Raw genomic sequence first — 18134 nt, forward strand, 5'->3', positions numbered from 1 at the left:
GACACAGGACGCAGAGACATGATTGTGATGAATGTGGAGCCGGATACCAGAAGGAAGAACTCTACGATGATGGCGTTTATGTTTAGGGGGGCTGCGAACGAGATAGCTCCGAGTAGTATAGTGGGGGGTTCCTGTAGAACGAAATAACGAAGCAAAAGAGGCATCTAATCAACTACCAATGCGTTTGACAGTACGTGTATGGACAACAAGACAACAACATGGTATGTATCCATGTATGCAGTTGAGATCCTTGGCTGCTTTGGAGTTCTATGAATGATGGAGCGAGCCCCAATTCCCCTCCTAAAGTGGAGAGACGGCGACCCCCTACAGCCCCTACAGCCCTGGTTGGGCCGGACAAGTCAGCGTTATACCGCTCCAGACGGCTCTGAACGCGCAATGCCTCCGGATGGCCAGGTTTGCCAACAAGCTATGAGCCTGCTCCAAGTTGGAGCATTTATTCATACCGTCTCTCAATTGGATCAACTAATTGGATGCAGGTGACGTCAGTCTCCATAGCCCACATTTCATGCATATGCAAAGGGCCGATCGTCGTGTTAGTTACCATGTAGGTATTTGCCTCTAGTTTGCTAGGTTTGGAGCATGCGAGACTGGACGGGACGGTATGTATGTATGTATGTATGTATGTATGTATGTATGTATGTATGTATGTACATAGAAAGGTAACTTGAACACAACTCATCACGTGCGGCAGGCTGCAGACGAGTTATCAATTGTCCATCCGTCACTGGCCGAATCGTGCCGCCTTCTGTCAAACCCTCTCTCTCTCCATCAACACCTTCGTTTTCACACCAGAACAGGCAGGGCCTTGCAACTACATACAGCTTCGGGCGCTGAACAACCTCACACCACCACCACCACCACCACATACGACCAAAGCAACAAAGCAAAATGGCCTCTTCAGCTCCCCCCACGAACTACCCGCGCCCGGACTTTGTCCGTCCTAACCTGAACTGGAAGCTGCTGGACGACCAGGAATGGCAAATGCTGTACGATGACCAAGATCTGGGCTTGAGCGCGGGCTGGCATCTGCAGGGCGTGCCGGACCAGGTAGAGGTCGCCGACGCCTCTTCTGCAGGACAGTCCGAGGCCGAGCTCCAGAAGCTGGCCGCCTTCCCCGAGCTCAAGGAGGTCGGCTTCGCCCGGCCCAACGCCACGCACAACAAGAAGAAGCCCATCAAGCTGCCCTATGTCTTCCAGACCCCGGCCTCGGGCTGGGGCGACAACGAGGCCCACGAGGTGCTCTGGTACGAGACCGTGCTCCAGGAGCCCCGCGCCTGGAACGACGTCGAGAAGGGCCTGCGCGTCCTCGTGCGCTTCGGCGCCGTCGACTACGAGACCAGCATCTGGATCGCCGGCCGCTACGTCGGCGGCCACCGCGGCGGCCACGTCCCTTTCGACGTCGACGTCACGGACGCCCTGACGGCCGCGTCCAACGAGGGCAAGGAGTCCAAGCTCGTCATGCGCGTCCGCGACTCCCCAGCGACCTGGAGCAGCCCCGCGGTAAGCAGTACTGGGCCCCCACCCCTGAGAGCATCTTCTACACCCCCAGCAGCGGCATCTGGCAGAGCGTGTGGATGGAGGTCGTGCCCGCGGCGCGCGTGGCGAGCAGCTCCGAGGGTACCGTGCTGCAGAGCAACGACATCGAGCAGGGAGTGTTGAAGGCCAAGGTCAACGTGGTCGGGCGCCGGGCGGGCGCCAAGTACGACGTGGAGATCGAGAGCAGCATCGGAGGCGTTTCGGTGGGCAAGACCCGCCAGGCCTTGCTCAAGGACAAGGACTACGTCAAGCTCGACGTCAACATGAAGGCGTCGGCAGAGCAGCTCAAGCAGCTGTCTGCGGAGCTCACTGGTGCTGCGCCGACCGATAACACGGACTGCTGGAAGGACGGTGTGGCGTTGTGGTCCGTAGATCACCCGACTCTTTACGACCTCAAGATCCGCCTCTACGATTCCACCGGCGCGCTGCTGGACGAAGTTGATACGTACACTGGAATGCGGTCTATCAACTGGACGACGGGCGACGGCACCTTCCGCCTCAACGGGAAGCCCATCTTCCAGACCCTGACGCTGGACCAGGGATACTGGCCCGAGACGGGCATCACGCCGCCCTCGTCCGAGAGCCTGAAGCTCGACATTGAGCTGACCAAGAAGATGGGCTTCAACGGCTGCCGCAAGCACCAAAAGGTCGAGGACCCGCGCTTCTACTACTGGGCCGACAAGCTCGGCTTCCTGGTCTGGGGCGAGATCGCCAACGCCTACGAGTTCAGCGAGGAGTACATGAAGCGCTTCGACCAGGAGTGGACCGAGGCCGTCCGTCGCGACATCAACCACCCCAGCATCATCGTCTGGACGCCCGTCAACGAGAGCTGGGCATACCCTTCGTTGAAGGACAACGTGGAGCAGCGGAACCACATCCGCTCGCTCTACTACATGACCAAGTAAGTTTAGCAAAACAATTGAAAATGAGGCATGACTAACACGCATACTCAAAACAAGGTCGCTTGACCCCACCCGGCCCATCAACGACAACTGCGGCTGGGAGCACGTGAACAGCGACCTGTCGACGTTCCACGACTACAACGACGCGCCGGCGCTGGAGAAGTCGTACGCGACGCTCGAGAGCACCATGGGCACCAAGCTGGCGGGCCGCGGCATGTTCGTCGGCCCCGCGGGCGCGGACGCGGGCTCGCAGCACAAGCCGGGCGCCCCCGTCATCTGCTCCGAGTTCGGCGGCGTCAACATCAAGCCCAAGTCGGAGGCGGACAAGGCCACCGACCGCGACTGGGGCTACACGACGGCGAGCGACCCGCAGGACCTGCTGAAGCGCATCGAGGCCATCGTCATGGCGGTCATCAAGCCCGGTCACATTTCGGGGGTTGTGTGGACACAGATGTAAGTTTGTCTCTTCCCTCTCCTGATGATTTATGAGAACGAGTTACTCACACTTTGGGGGGGGGGATAGCACCGATATCGAACAGGAGGTCAACGGACTGTACTCGTATGACCGTAAGGAGAAGATCGACCCTGCCGAGGTCAAGAAGATCATGGACAGGGCGGCAAAGCTGTACCTCGATGGTGTGACTAAATAGATACCTAAGTACGCCGAGTAGATGATAATTCGAAGGCCAAGGCCAAGGATATCTAAAAGGTGGTTGGAACAAAATAAATTATGAACTGTATCCTCCTGATTGACTTCTATTGCCCTGAAAGTGAAGCACGTCTTCGAGTAAGCCGGGATAAATAAAGTGAGTGATGGATAAGTGATGAATACCATTTGCTTGTGGTTGTGAGATCCTGCCTCACTCCAGCATGCGTGCCAATGCCAGATATCGTGGCTCGTCACTGGGGGTGTGCTGTTTCTCAGTTCGTGGTGACTGAAGAAGCAAACACTAATGATGGCTGGACGGGCAGGCTGGGCAGAAGCCATAAGTTCAAATGTGTCAAAACAGAAGGTGAAAAAGAAGAAAAAAGGAAAAAATAAGGATGACCAGTCCCGGTCGACGCCCAGCCAGAGACTCTTACCGGTCCCTGCTACTGCGCGGCCGCGTTTCCACAGCTACTTATTTGCCTTGTCCCAGTCCACGGTTGCTGCTACCATAGCAGCCCCAGAGGAGATTTGCTGGGGGGTATCTGAGGGGGAGGCTATTTCCTCGGGTTGCTTCAGGATAGATTCGAACTCGGTGTCCGGGTATGGGGCGCTGTATGTTGTTCTACCTGCCTGGACAATTTTCATTGCCGCGGTACCTGAACAGAACCAAGCTCTCGGTCTTAACCACCATACCATCTAACCGCCTAACCCCCGGTGTTGGAAAATGAAGGGGTTGTTAGGCATTATTACCTTAGCTTGTGTACCTGATAGGTACTGATTGTTATCAATCACTCAAGAGAGGCTGCTGGGTTTATCCGTTGAATGCCCTGAGGCCACAGGCAGGCAGGCGATTGGTTATCAGGCTACCTCACAGCACCAAACCAGGCAGTTGATTTGGCTTACTGCGTACCTGTTGGGCAGTAAATGCACCGCACCACAGGACTTACGTGCTGCTTTTTGAAATTGTTATCACGATCCCGAGAACCATGTTGCTGCAAATGTGGTGGGTGTCACGATACCCCTATTCATCATCTCCACACGCCTTTTCGCACCAACACCAGCTAAGACGTCGGCATCAACCTTCTAGTGGCATTCTCGGACCTGAGTAGCCAAACTACTCAATCCTTCGAGATAAGCAAAATCATACAAAACTTATCGTACCGCTCGCAGGTTTCTTTTTTTTTTTTTTTTCATGATGAGATCTGGTCGTAGGAAATATGGAGCTGCTCCTCCCCCTGAATATCGACACTGACAAGTGAATCATGATGCACAGATTTATTACAACTACGATGTATTCGACCAAAACCCGTCATTATAATAAGAAGCATTGGTGCCTCGGGTTTAGCTCAACCTCAACCATAGTTATATCACGATCCCCAGCGCGCACTCATGAAAAAGAACAAAACAAGGAAATCGGACAAACTACGATGACATCGACGCAATAATCCTTCTCGCATCAGCAAATGCAAACTCCTCCATCATTTCCGTCCACAGCTTCTCCTGAAGCCTCTCTCCCCTCCGGAGTGTACATCACGGGTGGGTAGCTGTAGTCAATTAGCAATTTGCCCCCAAGGAATTATCCAGGCGGAAGAAGAGAAGAAGATAATGACTTACGGCCGGATAGACCATTCACTGAGGTAGCTCCCATGGCTCTCAACACCCTTGGCCACGACCGCATCCACATAAGTGCTGGCGCCCACCGGCGTCGATCTAGCTAACGGAAACATCAGGAGCGTCAGGAGGGTACTCTTGATCCAGCCGGGCGCCATGGTCCTGGCAATGTCTGTCCCTCCGACGAGGCCAGGGTGCACCGTGTGCACAACCACCTTTTCCGGGTCGACCTGCTCGGCCAGCTTCGCCACGAAGAGGACCAGCGCGAGCTTGGAGTTGAGGTACTGCCGGGGGAACGCGAACTGCTCGGGGTCATCGAACTCGCCGAAGACGGGCCCGAGCCCCTTGATCGCGGCGTAGAGCGCGCCGTCCGAGCTGACGATGCTGAGCACCGGCGGCTTCTGCCGCTTCTTCTTCGTCTCCTCCAGGACGGGCAGCAGCAGGATCGCGAGCAGCGCCGTAGACAGGCAGTTCACCTGGAAGACCTGCTCGTGCCCGGTCTCGGCGCTGACCCGGCGCTCGGGCGTGTTGAGGCCCGCGTTCAGGATCGCGAAGTCGAGGCGCGGCAGCGCCCGGCAGCGCTCCGCGAACGCCGCGAGGGACTTGTAGGACTCCATCTCCAAGGGCCAGACCTCGACTTTCGCGGTCGGGTGCGCCCTGCGCAGCGGCTCGGCGGCCGTCTCCCCCTTCTCGAGCGTCCGGCCCGAGAGGATGAGGTGCGACACGCCGAGGTCCAACAGCTGACGGGCCGCCTCGAGACCGAGGCCCGCGCTGGATCCCGTGATGAGTCCGACTTGGCCGTCCAGCCGCGTGCCCGCCGGCAGAGGTGGGCGGCGCGCCATCCACTGGCGATATAGCCACCCCTTGGCGCTGGCCTCAAAAGCGGCTTCGGATTCCAAATGTTTCGACATGGTTGTTTAGTATAGGATTTCCCCTCTCTAGAGATCGACCTTGGCTAGCCGAGGAAGCAAAGTTAGGGTCTTGGGCTTCAGTACAGACAACGGGGAACGCCTTGGCTTTATAATGCCAAAACTTAACCCGAGGAGCTTCAGGCCTGTTAGACTGCACCGGCGTATCTATCACCAATGTCGGCGTAACCACTAAACCGAGATCCGCAGATCTTGCCGAAAATGCGGTTGCTTGGCGAACCACCAGGCTGGTTGGCGGATTAGTAATTGCATCGGTTAGACGAAAGAGGCAGTTTTCGGAGACTTTCATTGGCGGTCGAAGGGTTCGTCATGCAGACGGCGGATTGTGTCCTTGTCCCGTAAGCGAGCAACATGTCCAAAGCAGCCACAACCGTAAGCAATCCGTCCTTTCAGTACTTTCAGACAATACTCGATATGATCTTGAAGTACATCCGAGGAACAACATTATATAATCCTTGAACCAACGTACGCAAGCCGACCTGTATTATACAAGTAGAAACCAGGATACTTTCCTACGTCTAGTCCATCCAGCCCTGCGTTTATATAGATGGAAACCCAATAGCATGCCCCCTAATCTTCATCTCCTTCTTGCTCAAACCAGGCCCAACCCATCTATTTCTCCTCCGAAGGAATCAGATAATGGTTCCAGCTCTGCACAGCCCGGCCTTCCAGGCTCTGGCAAACATCGTGGGTGGGGTCGAAAATGATGCGTTCGCCGGTGCAGTCCGGCCCCGTCCAAGCGGACAGGGTGTCCTCCCCCTTCACGCCGACAAAGATGGTGAGCGAGCCGGTGCCCGGGGAAGGGTAGTTGAGGCAGTTGAGACTGCTGTAGATGAGCCTCCACGGCGCAGCACTGGCGCAATCGGCCGTGCTGTTCCATACTTGGGCCCCAAACGGTCGTCCCGGGATGGGATCGTCCGGGCGAGGCGTTGTCGTCTGGGATGCGATCAGGGGCAATGCGGAGAGTAGAGCGGTGATGAATGCTGGCTGCATTCTGCCACTGATACTATGGTAAACAGATTGATGAAGTGGTTGGTTTGTGGGTGAGTGTTGCGGTTGTTGTCGCTTGGTGTCAAAACAAAAGAGTGCCGTCCTTCCCATCCCCCTTTTATACATGTGTCCACTACAGATGCGGGTCGGTGAGATGAAAGCGATGTAGGAGCTTACTGTAGAAAAAATATACGATTCTAAACCTCGGTTTGATCCAAACGGGCAGGAGATGTTGGGATCCTAATCCTACGAGGGATTCTAGTCCTCGATGGTTGGCTGACATCGTGAATATACGAGACGAGCAGCAACATGAACCCGAGTCGAAGATGCGAGCTTCTCGTCTTTACGCCGGTCTTTGACAGCAGAGCCGCCATAAGGTCTACTGTTGGCTCTTTCATCCTTCGCGTCCAACTCTTCTCGAGGCGGGCTGCTGACTAGGAGTTCGATGGCAGCTTGACCGCTTCCATCTTGGCGACTACGCCGACATGGGCATAAGAAAAAGAAGAGGAAAAAACATTATCATCATCATATTACTGACATAGGCTCGCATCGTTTTAATCGCTCGCTCTCGTTCCATTGCCATCGGAGTCTGCCTGCTGATATGCCGGTGAAAGTATCATCTAGTAGGTCAGGTTCAACATCCCTCCAACATAAGAATAATTTTTTGCTGACAAGGAGAAAATGCTCCATCTTATTACGCGTCTATCTTGTATCCCTCGCATGTCTTACTTATGATTCCGGATGCATGTGTCGGGCAGAATGCAAAGCGGTCGCACACGAGCTGGTTGTCCGATTATGTACGGAGACGGAGACGCAATAGGAGAGAGTGCAGCTACTAAACAAGAACACGCGATTTCTAGAAAGGATCACAAGTTACATGGTCCTCATCATGCGGGGGAGTGCGGATACGCGGCGGAGTCTTCCGTAGGGCTTGGGCGGGGAAACCTGGAGATGGATGCCTACCTCGACTTGACCATCGGCAGCCATGTGCGGGTGCGGGCAGGCGGCCGCTTGCGAGACCCATCACAGCATTCTTGTAGGCATTGACGTCGGTAGGTACTTAATCAATGAGTAGTACCACCACCACTTCGATACAACTTACCTCGCAGTGCGATTGGAGACTCCGACGGCCATTGGCATTTCAATATGAGAATATTCGCTTCCAATAAGCTGTTCTTTCTCGGTGCCTTGGCACGGTTGGTAAGATGTACTGCTGACAAGTGCGCCTCTTTCGGCGCCGGGCTCTCTATCCCCGACACCAAAGTCATAGCCTGCAGCCATGAGGCCAACGGAACCGTCTTGCCTCTTCCGAGCACAGTCGCTTCATGCGGTGGGCCCAACCTCACTGCTATTATCACTACAGATCTTTGTCGGGTGGTGCTTCTGGTGGCCACTAGCTCGTCAAGCGAGGTACAGCTCGAAGCCTGGCTTCCCGACCCAGACGCCTGGAATACTAGACTTCTGGCTACCGGCACTGGAGGGATCGGTGGATGCATTGACTACCCGACCATGCAGAATGGAGCCGGGCTCGGCTTCGCCTCGTTCGGGATGAATGCCGGACATAACGGGTCAACGGGGTTTGACTTCTTCTTGAACAAGCCCGAGGTCCTGAACGACTTCGGCTATCGATCGCTTCACGTCGAGGCTTCGGTGGGCAGGCAGGTGGCAGAGCAGTACTATGCATCCTCCTCGTTCAAGAAGTACTACGCCGGCTGCAGCACCGGGGGACGACAAGGGTTTCAGAATGCCCACCTCTATCCCGATGACTTCGACGGTCTCCTGCTTGGGAGTCCAGGGGTAAACTGGCTACGCATTGTGGCTTCAAAGGGCATACTCACGCATCGAATAGGCTGGCCCAATCTCGACTCGCCGGCCTATGTACGACCCGAGCAATGGCCGGCCATCGTGGCAGAGCAGATCAGGCAGCTGGACCCCTGGATGGCGTAGCCGATGGTATCATAGATGAACCGACACGGCATCGCTTTGACCCGCAGACACTTGCCTGTGGGACCGGACTGTTGAACGCGACACTATGTTTGACACCGCAGCAGGTGAGCTCAGTTCGGACGGCGTATGAACCTATCACCGACTCTGGCGGACACATCGTGTATCCTGCCTTCGAGCTGGGCGCCAGCACCAACGTCTTCTCGGCGAACCAGCAAAATGGAACCGCGAAAATGAGTTACACCATCCTGCAGGACTTCTGGCGGGGTGCTGTCTACAATGATAGCACCTGGACGCCCGAGAACTTCAGCACCGCGGACATGGACTTTGCGCTCGCAGCGAACCCTGGGCAGGTCAACGCTTGGGATACCGATCTATCAGAGTTCCATGGACGTGGCGGGAAGATCATATCATACCACGGGCGGAGTGACGAGGTAGGCCCCTCCTTTCCTATATCGGTCTTTCTGGTTTTGGCTAGGCCCTTGGCTTGAGTCGCTAATCTCTTACCCAGACCGTCACGTCGGCGCTGTCCGAGTGGTTCTACAGCGATGTCCAAAGCAACACGAACCTGACATTGGAGGAGACACGGGCTTTCTATCGCTTGTTCTTCATCCCGGGTATGCATCACTGCGGTGGCGGGCCTGGTGCATGGAGCATAGGAAATGCCCAAAAATATCCCTACGACCAATCTCTGCTCGACCCTAGCCACAATACACTCTTGGCCCTTATCGACTGGGTTGAAAACGACAAAACACCCGAGACACTGATTGGGACCAAGTATCAAGACGACGTAGTAGGGGGTGAAGTTGTGTCACAAAGGGGCAAGTCGTATCACCTGCTTATTTCGATTTTGCATAGCATGCTAACGGCCGTCCAGCGTACTGTCCTTATCCTGGTCTAAGCAAACATGATCAGGGAGACCCTAAGCTAGCTACCGGTTGGAAGTGTGCATCACCAGGGCATTGAGGTATCTTGGTAGGTTCATACTGTGTACAATTTAGGCCCAGAGAATTCTATGTGATATAATAATCAACCATCTTGTCTATATCAACACTGGTACATATATCAGAAGAAATCAATCGGTAGAAGTGACGCCGTGCTTCTGCTCAACTCGAGAAACATATTGCCTCCACTTGGGGTTGAGCAAGTACACCGGAATTCCGAGGACGAAAATGCCCCCGAAGATGCCTGCCAGCACCCCGTAGGACCAGATATACCCCCGCGAGCGAGCATGGGCGTGAACCCAAAGGTAGCACCAAAGGAGACGATGTTCTTGGTGCCAACCACCACCACCAACGCCGGCCCCGGGTGTTTGGGGCCGCCTCGGCCGCAAAGGTCGATGACACAATCAGGACGCTGACAAACGTGATCTGGAAGAGCGCGTAGGCCAGCAGCGGGGCCCAGTACGAGGCGGCGCCGACCGCGGTGTAGCCGTACAGGAGGAGCATGGCGAAGCCGAGGACGGCCGGGAAGACGAGCACGAGGAGGCGGTGCTCGGGCTGGTGCACGCCGTGGTTGCGGCGCGCCAGCCAGAGCGTCAGCCACTCGCCCGGGAACGCGCAGTAGACGGCGCCCAGCGCGGAGCCGACGATGACGCCGACGTTGACCAGCCCGACGTCCTGGGGCAGCCAGCCGTAGCCCTGGAGCACGGCGTCGTAGGTCAGCGACATGTTGATGGTCCCCGCCAGCGTGATGGAGCTGATCAGGACCGCGTACAGGAGCGCCGGCGACGTGAGGCACTGCAGCATGCGCGTCCACGACATAAGGATGGCGCGCCAGGGGTGCGGGTGCGGCGCCGACCAAGGCTTGAGCTTTTGGAGGTACGGCTTTCGGACCTCGGCAGTCTCCGAGAAAGAGGCAGACTGCGACTGCTGCTGGAGGCCGGCAGAGTCCAGATACGCCTGGGCCTCGTCGTCGGGCACGACATGGGTGACGCCGAACTCGTCGGTGTAGACGACGCAGCCGTCGAGGCTCGTCGCGGGCCGCGTGAACTTGGTCTCGAACCCGCCCAAGACGACAAAGACCAGCCCCACGGCGATGGTGATGACGAAAACCCAATAGTACCAGTGCCAGCCCAGGGCGGCGGCCTCGTAGCTGCTGGCGAGGTTGAAGACGGCGCTGAGGACGCTCTGCGTCATCCAGTAGAGACCGAAAACCTGGCCGCGCTGGTGCAGAAACGTCACCTCGGTCAGCATCAGGGCAGCAGTGATTCGGAGGCACCCGTGGCCAGGCCCTGGACGATCCGCGACGCCAGGTGCCCGTTGTAGCTATCTTGGGCCGCGGATCCGATCGTGGCGCCGAGGAGGACGACGGTGGAGATGATGAGGACGGGCCGGCGCCCAAAGGCTAGAGACAGTGGCAGGATGATGTAGTTGCCTGGGGACTCGTTAGAAAGCACTCGACAAGAGCCCCTTGGGTCACGGCAGAGCAGATAGAAGCGCTTACCCAACCCAATGCACAAAGATGGCATCGTCAACAGGAAGGTTATCTGACCGGCATCGTAACCTTGTGGCCCGTAGAACTGGAAGAACACCCCGAGGATCGCACCAAGACCACTCGCTAGAGCAAGTCCCATGATGGCTTGCAATTCCCGATTCAGTCAGCATACCGACGACTTGTTTCTACACACCCATAGTGACCCTAAGCACGAAGAAGCGCGACTCACAAAACCAGCAACAGCAGAAGATCACGACCGCCTTCTCCCACGGCTTCCAGTTTAGAGGGTCATTTGGGCTGTTAGACGGTATAGGCAGCCGACGGATCTGGCCTTGCTTGTCGACCAGCAACGCGTTGCCTTCGACATGCTGTTGACTGGGCGATCCGGCAGCCCTGAAATCTTCCTTGTGTTGACTTGACGCTGCCTTCTTATCATCGATCTCCGTCGCCATTTTCTCTTTCGACTGGGCAAAGTAGTTCACGAGACAAAAAAACGACGAAAGAGGAATGGGCGACCCGAAAACGCTTTGCCAACAGCAAACAAGTCAGAGTGATACATGAACCCTCCTCCCCTACGCGCCCCATTCGAGTTGAAATAACACCGCCATTTGATTCTCTTTGATGGGATGCCGACGACTTACAGGATAGGGTTCACCCCCACCCGGGAACCAACTAGGATCGCGACAGTGTAACCTAAGAGATCCCCATGGGGTAGGTTGGATTGCCGAAGTGGGGGAGCGGAAGACCCTGGCACGTCTTTCCGTCCATCTATTCCATATATTGACGGATAAGCAACTCCAGCCAACAAGACGAAGGATATGCCAAGCAGAGTCGTACCCCCTGGAAACCCTTTCTGATCCGGGCGAGCAGTACTTGGCTGGGAGTGAAAACTGACGCATCAGCGTTGTAGTTGGCACACCCCTTCAGCTCGACCGAGTCATTTTGGGACAGCCGCAGATGAATCGGCAGCCCGACACCGCTTCCGATGCCACTTCTACCTGACTTGGTAACGTAGCCGAACCACGGCAGATCACCATTGGACTACACATGCCCTGAACCGGAACAGAAGGTGGAGATGAGATACTGAACTCCGACTCCAAACATTCCGCGGCCTGTGTCCCATGGCATTTGACCCCGCATCTCTGTCCCCTCCACAATCCCGAAGCCCCATGATAAGAGGTCTCTTGCCAGAGCAGTGGCTATGCTGTGTGCGCCCGTGAAGAGAAAGTGCATGCCCGCTGCGAATATGGCTGCACCCCATACATCAGAAAAGTATACCCAGTTGAAGTCAAGCGAGATGTTTGAACGTACCCATCGACAGAACAACGAACAGCGATCAGGCAAATGCCTCGTAGTCAAAGAATTATTTGAGCACCCCGAATGTGTAGTATGTAAAATTGTATTGTATATAGACTCACTTCTGCCATGAAGCCTAGCTACTATCGGCCATGACTGCAAAACACTGGATCAATAAGTACCTTTACGTGTTTAGTCCTTGGAGCCAAGAATGCGCTGGGTCGTAGATTTCGGCAGGCAGTACACGGGATCGATCTCGTCGAGGCCAGGATATCCGAGAAGACTTAATCCCGTGAGGCCGAACAACGTATGCCACACATCGACCATGTTACCAGGCCTGTCCGAGATACCGCCCTTTTCTGTGTCTTGGCATCTCAAAATGAAGCCAAAGAGGGCGTTCCGGTCGATCCAGTGCGTGCGGTTGATCATGGCCAAGCCGCTCAATACCCACCAACTGTAGCATACATCTTCTTGCTTCTCCGGCCGACCATTCAGGCCACCGTTGGGCAGCTGTCGTTCACTTAACCACTTGCCTAGCTTGTCGGCCTCGACCGACTCCATTCGTCCGACTATAGACAAGGCAGCCAGGCACGTAAAGATCTGACCCGAATGCGACTCGGCGCCGGGCGTGAGACCGTATCCCCCGTCAAAGTTGGCACAGGCTTTGATGTGGTCGACTGCCTTGTCGACGTCGACAAGATCCAGCATGCCCATCAGCGAGAGGGCGTTGAAGGCGCCGTAGAGGAAACGGGTGTCTTCTTCGCCCCACTCATCGCCAGCGAACGTGCCAGTTTCGCGGTTCTGCAGGTCAGCAATGACTGTGTCGGCTCGTCAGCCTAGAATGTCCGAGGGTTTTTGGTTGTTTGCGCCGGTCAAAGAGTCATCACGCACACTTGCCCACGGCGGCCTTGCCCTTGCCTCTCTTCTCTAGCTCGTCGAAGGCGTCGATCAAGGCGAGGATCTGCACCGCGCTGACCGTGTACAACATGTGAGCATCATGGCCGGGGGCGGCACCGAAGCCACCGTTCTCGTGCTGGCAGGAAAGAACAAAGTCGATGGTGGCGTCGCGGGGGAGAGCTTCGGGTTTCTTCAAGAGGTGGAGGGCCGTGAGACCCCAGTAGACACCGTTGAGGCGTAGGTGCTCGGTCAGCCAGTATTCATATTCATCTTTGCGGGAGTCGAGACTCTGGATGTATTTGACATGGGCCTCGGTCGCGAGTTGCAGCTCGTCCGGTAGGTTTTGCAGTTGTGCCATGATTGTTCGACTTGGAACTCGCCAACCCAAGCATCAACGAACCTAGACTGGAATAGAGAGACAGACAGAGACAGACAGACAGAAAGCGAGGGCAGATCAAGACGCTGGATGAGCTGCATCCAAGCCAAGGCTGCTGTCAATACCTCTTGACCGTAGGGGTGTAGGTAGGCCAATCTGCTGCCTGCCCGCCTACGTAATTACATAACCTAAGCAGCGGGGCATCAACCAGCGGCAGCCTTAGGAAACTATTCAGAATCCATCCAGCCCACTGATTCAATTGGTTGAAGTGGAGATGGACAATCAGCCTCGTCCCCCACCAGTGCCCTAATCAGAGTGGGGCTGCTGCTGCCTCAGCGCAATCAGCCAGCTGGGAAAAGGGTATAAATACCTGCCCTTCCTCCCTCCCTTTCCACTTTCTTTCCTTTCCTTCTTCAGCTCTTCTTTGCCTTTTGGCTTAGATCAAGTGTAGTATCTGTTCTTTTCAGTTTAATCTCTGAAAGAGGTCTAAGGACCTCAATCGTGATTATTCTTATTTTTGTCCTTCGGAGAGGACTCTCTGTGCTTGCACATGGTCTTCTCCATCGTGTCCTCGGTATTACACTGCCTCCGAGTGACGCAAATTCTCTTTTTCATTGCACTTCTTGGTTCGCCCGAGGATGTGAAGAAGAAGTATGTGTGAAATGTTAGGGCATATGCTCGAGGTGGTCTGGTTCTGCCAAGATCCGAGTCCAGATTTGCAAAATTGGGTCACCAGTGTCTTGCGGTTTGTGTGCATGTCTGTCTGCCTTGTCGAGTAGGATTGATCGTGCTGCTTTGCTTTGCATGTGCTTCCCACCTGTACTGTCCAGAGAGGGGAGGTCTACCATACTGGCTATGAAAATAACTGCCTACAACCTACCTGTAAAATGATGCATTTATGTATGACCTGCCCGTGCTCTAGATTTTTGTTGCTTTCCATCTGTCGGCCACAAGTCCGGCACGACTGCTTGGCGCTTCACAGGTCAGATGGGGTGATGGTTCACGCACGTTGTGAGACTTACCTGACCTAATGTACGAATAAACGCCATGCTCATCATCTCCGGTTTCACCGATCGCTCCCTTGTGCGTGTCCAGTAAGTAGGTAAGTAACGTGGTAAACTGGTTTGACTTTTCTTCTGCCACGAACATGACGCGAATTTTCATTGACAGCACGTTGCCATCACCCATTTCACATGCTTGGATGTTGAATGTTTCATTACACAGTTCGTAGGGTAGAGCGAGTTGGAACTCCAGAACGAGACAATCCTGCAGCCACATAAGGCCATATTAGTGTGTGATATCAACAACAACAACAACAACAACAACTTGGCCACTCAACGGCCAACTGTACACGTATGTTTGTTGACGCGGCATGCCCGTGGGTACGGCGAGGGCTTTGCATCGCAGAAGTCCGTGGTAGAGTTACTATGTATGTACTGGCAAGATTCTTACTGTGCCAAGAGCTCACCAGTCTTGCAGGAATGGCTTGGGTCTTGGGCAACGTTGCTATCCAGGAGGTCGAGAGAAGCAACGTCGAATCCAACACCGACTAAAAATAGTTGTGCGCGTGGCCACGATGTCGCGGTTCACAGCAACATGTATCAGGATTTGGCTGGTGTGAAATGCAAGCCAGGCACAAATGCCACATCTCGTAAGATCTCCCCTCCCCCTTCCCCTGCTAGTTGGGGGAAAAGGGGAGACCGCGTCGTAAGGATCCAATGTTTCAGATATCCTGCTGTTTCGGCTGCCCAGAGTTGTCCCAAAGGGATACAACGCACCTTTGCTCTCTCTCTTGACGGGCATCTAATCGAGGTCGTAGGCAGTGGGCTTTCCACCAAGCACAGCTCATGGAAATTTACATCATTCTTGCATGCCTTGCACGCGATCCAATGCCCTCGTGGGACACAATGAGATGGAGATGCGGTAGGCGATAGGCTCGAAGAATGCAGCGGCGCCTGTGCCTGTGCCTGTGCCAGTGGTGCCTGTGCCTGCAATGCGGATACCCAAAGTGCAGGTAGCCACTACCGTTCTCTATTCTGAAGCTAAGGTAAGGTAAGCCGGCCAAGAGGCCTGTTGATTAAGTGCTCGCAGCCAGCCAGCGCCTGGCCGGCCCACTGCTGCTGGGGGAGGATGTCCATTGTCGGGGGCTCCTGCGTCCAATCGGCCTTAAATGGTGGAAGTCGCTTGGGTAAAGCAAACATCCCGAGACATTGAAGATGTACTGTAGATAGCAGGAACCGGCCTGTGTATTAATCTGCACGACTACATACTCCCCCCGAAACGTTTGAGAGCTGCCTTTCTTGGGAAGATTCAAACTCTAGGCGAGGCAAGGAAGAGCATGACGGAGACGTACAGTTTCCAAATACATTCCCCTGAAATGTTTCGATGTTTTACTTCAATATAGAGTTGGGGACTCATCTGGACTTGGGCAAGCCCGTGGGTCCTGCGCCTTGGGAATGTAACGAGGGAGCTGTTGTCATGCAATTGATGGCAGGGCCTCGTAGATACGAACTGCAGACTCTGACGGTGGTGAAGGTTTTGTTTTGTTGTTATCAGGGGTGAAGCCATATTAACTCTGCGTCGGCCTGCTCCTGTCTGTACCTGATCCCAAGTTTGCCGAAGCTCTTTTCCAGCTTGACTTTCCAACACACCCACGGTGGACAGGATGCGCTGGGCAGGGTGCGCTGGGCAGCCCGCCCTCCCAGTCCAGCGGTGGGATCCACGTAGCTAGAGAAGCTAATTAAGAACTGAGGGGGAGAGCCAAGCACAGGGGAACAAGGCTCGCCCTGGATGGAAGGAACTAACAGAGAGCACTGTCTGTAACCGGCTACATCGTGTCGATTCCTCCTCAGGCACTAAAGCAGGTAGCAAAACGGCCTAGATGGCAGAGCAGTAGCCGGCAGGTTAGGTACTTAGATAGATAGATAGATAGTATTGTTAGTAGATAGGTACGAACCACGAGCGAGACAGGCACTGGCTGGCGGCCGCGGCGACGATGCCGTGAGGTGCAGAATCTTCGGGTCCAGTCACAATTCAATGTTCCTGACAACATTGAACGGCAGGATCACGAATGTGGTTGTCCCAGTGTCATTATCAGTATCGCGCCATTCTACCCACTTCACTCCATCCACGTCGGGCTCAAGTAAGCCGATCCAATTGATCATCCCACTCTGCCTTGTCTGCCTCCTCCACCCGATCCATTGGGTTGATCAGTCAATCTATCAATCAATCAATTTCAGTCGGAATCAAAAGACTCGGCCCTTCCAGCGAGTTGAGCCTACCGACTTCCAAGGCGAGGAGAGGACCTGATGCATGTCTCCAAACCGCGCACGAGACCATCCCTACCCCCTTCCTGCTGTTGCTTTGCTTTGCCTTGCCTTGCCGTGCTCGCTTGAGTATGTGTGTATGTGCGCGCGTGCGTGCGTGTTGAATGTGCCCTGTTAAGGTTGTGCTCTGTGCCGCGACGAGCGACGAGCGTCGACCCCCCGACCAACGACCAGACCAAACGAGGAGAAGAATAGGGAGGGAGTTGAGAGCACCAGGTCGGAACATAGGTCCTACCTAGGCCCAGGGGGATCCCTCACTCACACACCTGCACCTACTACTACATACTGCATACTACATACCACACTCAAACCAAACTCAACCCCCCGAAGTGGGCAATCCCTCCGCTTTCCTTTCGAGAGGGCAGCAGTGCTGCAACACAAGGAGTCCATCCTCTCTCGGGGTCACCCTGCTGTCGGGACTGGACCTGCGGCGCACAATACTTGTTGCATTGATTAACAGAAACATCATACACCCGCACCACACACGCGGGCACCACACACCTCCGACCTAGACCTGGAAAGGGTTGCTGACACTGTCCTGCGAGAGTTGAAAGTACCCGGAACCGAACCACCCCCTGGTAGAGGGCACTCGCAAGCACTCGCAAGCACTCACAGGCACTCGCAGCCACTCGGAAGTGCTGTACAGGCTACCACCCCCCCCAAGAGACACTTTCACGCGCATACACACGGTATTCCATCACATTGCCCGTCCGTTTCGCTACACTGCTGCTAGACATCCCGTTTTACGCAATTCTCTTACCTGGAGACTGTTTAGCCGGCCGCACCGTGCTTATTGTATACGTACCTGAGCGAGCCACCCCCAGGGCGGACGGGAGTGTGTGTGAGAGACACAGGTACCAGTCGCATGGTACCTTGGCTCACCACCACCCGACAGCCACTATGATGGCTCGCAGACATGTTCCTCAGCCGCTGCCCTTGGCTGATGAATCACATCTGACCCCAAATTCCAATGATCACCTCAGCGAATCCATAGTCTCCTCTGCTGGCGTTTCTCCTGTTTCCAGCTCTAGCGCATCAAATGATCGCACTCTAGGCTCGACAGGCAGTGGTTCAAGTAGAGGCCCTTCACGTCCTGCTGCATCTGCCCCGGCACCTGCATCTGCACCTGCACCTGTACCTGCCATCGGCGTTGCAACTAGTGGTGAAACATCTGGACTTCAGGTCGTCCCAAGTCCAACCTCATCCAAGTCGTCCCGGTCT

General features: G+C 55.2%; 6 protein-coding genes across 6 annotated transcripts; 2 read left to right on the forward strand and 4 right to left on the reverse strand.

Moving 5' to 3' along the window:
* Positions 1 to 909: 909 nt before the first annotated feature.
* PG997_003911 (glycoside hydrolase family 2 protein) lies at positions 910 to 3109 on the forward strand (the record flags this gene model as incomplete). Its single annotated transcript, XM_066808226.1, has 4 exons — positions 910 to 1521; positions 1587 to 2458; positions 2517 to 2912; positions 2983 to 3109. 4 exons carry the CDS (start codon positions 910 to 912, stop codon positions 3107 to 3109), a joined length of 2007 nt encoding a protein of 668 aa, XP_066671844.1.
* Positions 3110 to 4530: 1421 nt separating this feature from the next.
* Positions 4531 to 5630, reverse strand: PG997_003912 (NAD(P)-binding protein; the record flags this gene model as incomplete). The annotated part of the gene is made up of 2 exons (XM_066808227.1): positions 4531 to 4624; positions 4723 to 5630. 2 exons carry the CDS (start codon positions 5628 to 5630, stop codon positions 4531 to 4533), a joined length of 1002 nt encoding a protein of 333 aa, XP_066671845.1.
* A 630-nt stretch (positions 5631 to 6260) lies between these two features.
* PG997_003913 (uncharacterized protein) lies at positions 6261 to 6641 on the reverse strand (the record flags this gene model as incomplete). The annotated part of the gene is made up of 1 exon (XM_066808228.1): positions 6261 to 6641. The coding sequence occupies one exon, from the start codon at positions 6639 to 6641 to the stop codon at positions 6261 to 6263; it is 381 nt and encodes a 126-aa protein (XP_066671846.1).
* Positions 6642 to 7784: 1143 nt separating this feature from the next.
* On the forward strand, positions 7785 to 9483 carry PG997_003914 (uncharacterized protein; the record flags this gene model as incomplete). The annotated part of the gene is made up of 4 exons (XM_066808229.1): positions 7785 to 8516; positions 8561 to 9016; positions 9094 to 9375; positions 9460 to 9483. 4 exons carry the CDS (start codon positions 7785 to 7787, stop codon positions 9481 to 9483), a joined length of 1494 nt encoding a protein of 497 aa, XP_066671847.1.
* Positions 9484 to 9657: 174 nt separating this feature from the next.
* Positions 9658 to 11470, reverse strand: PG997_003915 (uncharacterized protein; the record flags this gene model as incomplete). The annotated part of the gene is made up of 5 exons (XM_066808230.1): positions 9658 to 9904; positions 9948 to 10849; positions 10894 to 10958; positions 11028 to 11141; positions 11212 to 11470. 5 exons carry the CDS (start codon positions 11468 to 11470, stop codon positions 9658 to 9660), a joined length of 1587 nt encoding a protein of 528 aa, XP_066671848.1.
* Positions 11471 to 12506: 1036 nt separating this feature from the next.
* PG997_003916 (putative Rab geranylgeranyl transferase type II beta subunit) lies at positions 12507 to 13569 on the reverse strand (the record flags this gene model as incomplete). The annotated part of the gene is made up of 2 exons (XM_066808231.1): positions 12507 to 13132; positions 13206 to 13569. The coding sequence occupies 2 exons, from the start codon at positions 13567 to 13569 to the stop codon at positions 12507 to 12509; spliced, it is 990 nt and encodes a 329-aa protein (XP_066671849.1).
* Between the last annotated feature and the right edge of the window lie 4565 nt (positions 13570 to 18134).

Source organism: Apiospora hydei (assembly GCF_038363865.1).
Source record: "Apiospora hydei strain CBS 114990 chromosome Unknown utg000004l_segment0_segment0, whole genome shotgun sequence".
NCBI lineage: Eukaryota > Fungi > Ascomycota > Sordariomycetes > Amphisphaeriales > Apiosporaceae > Apiospora > Apiospora hydei.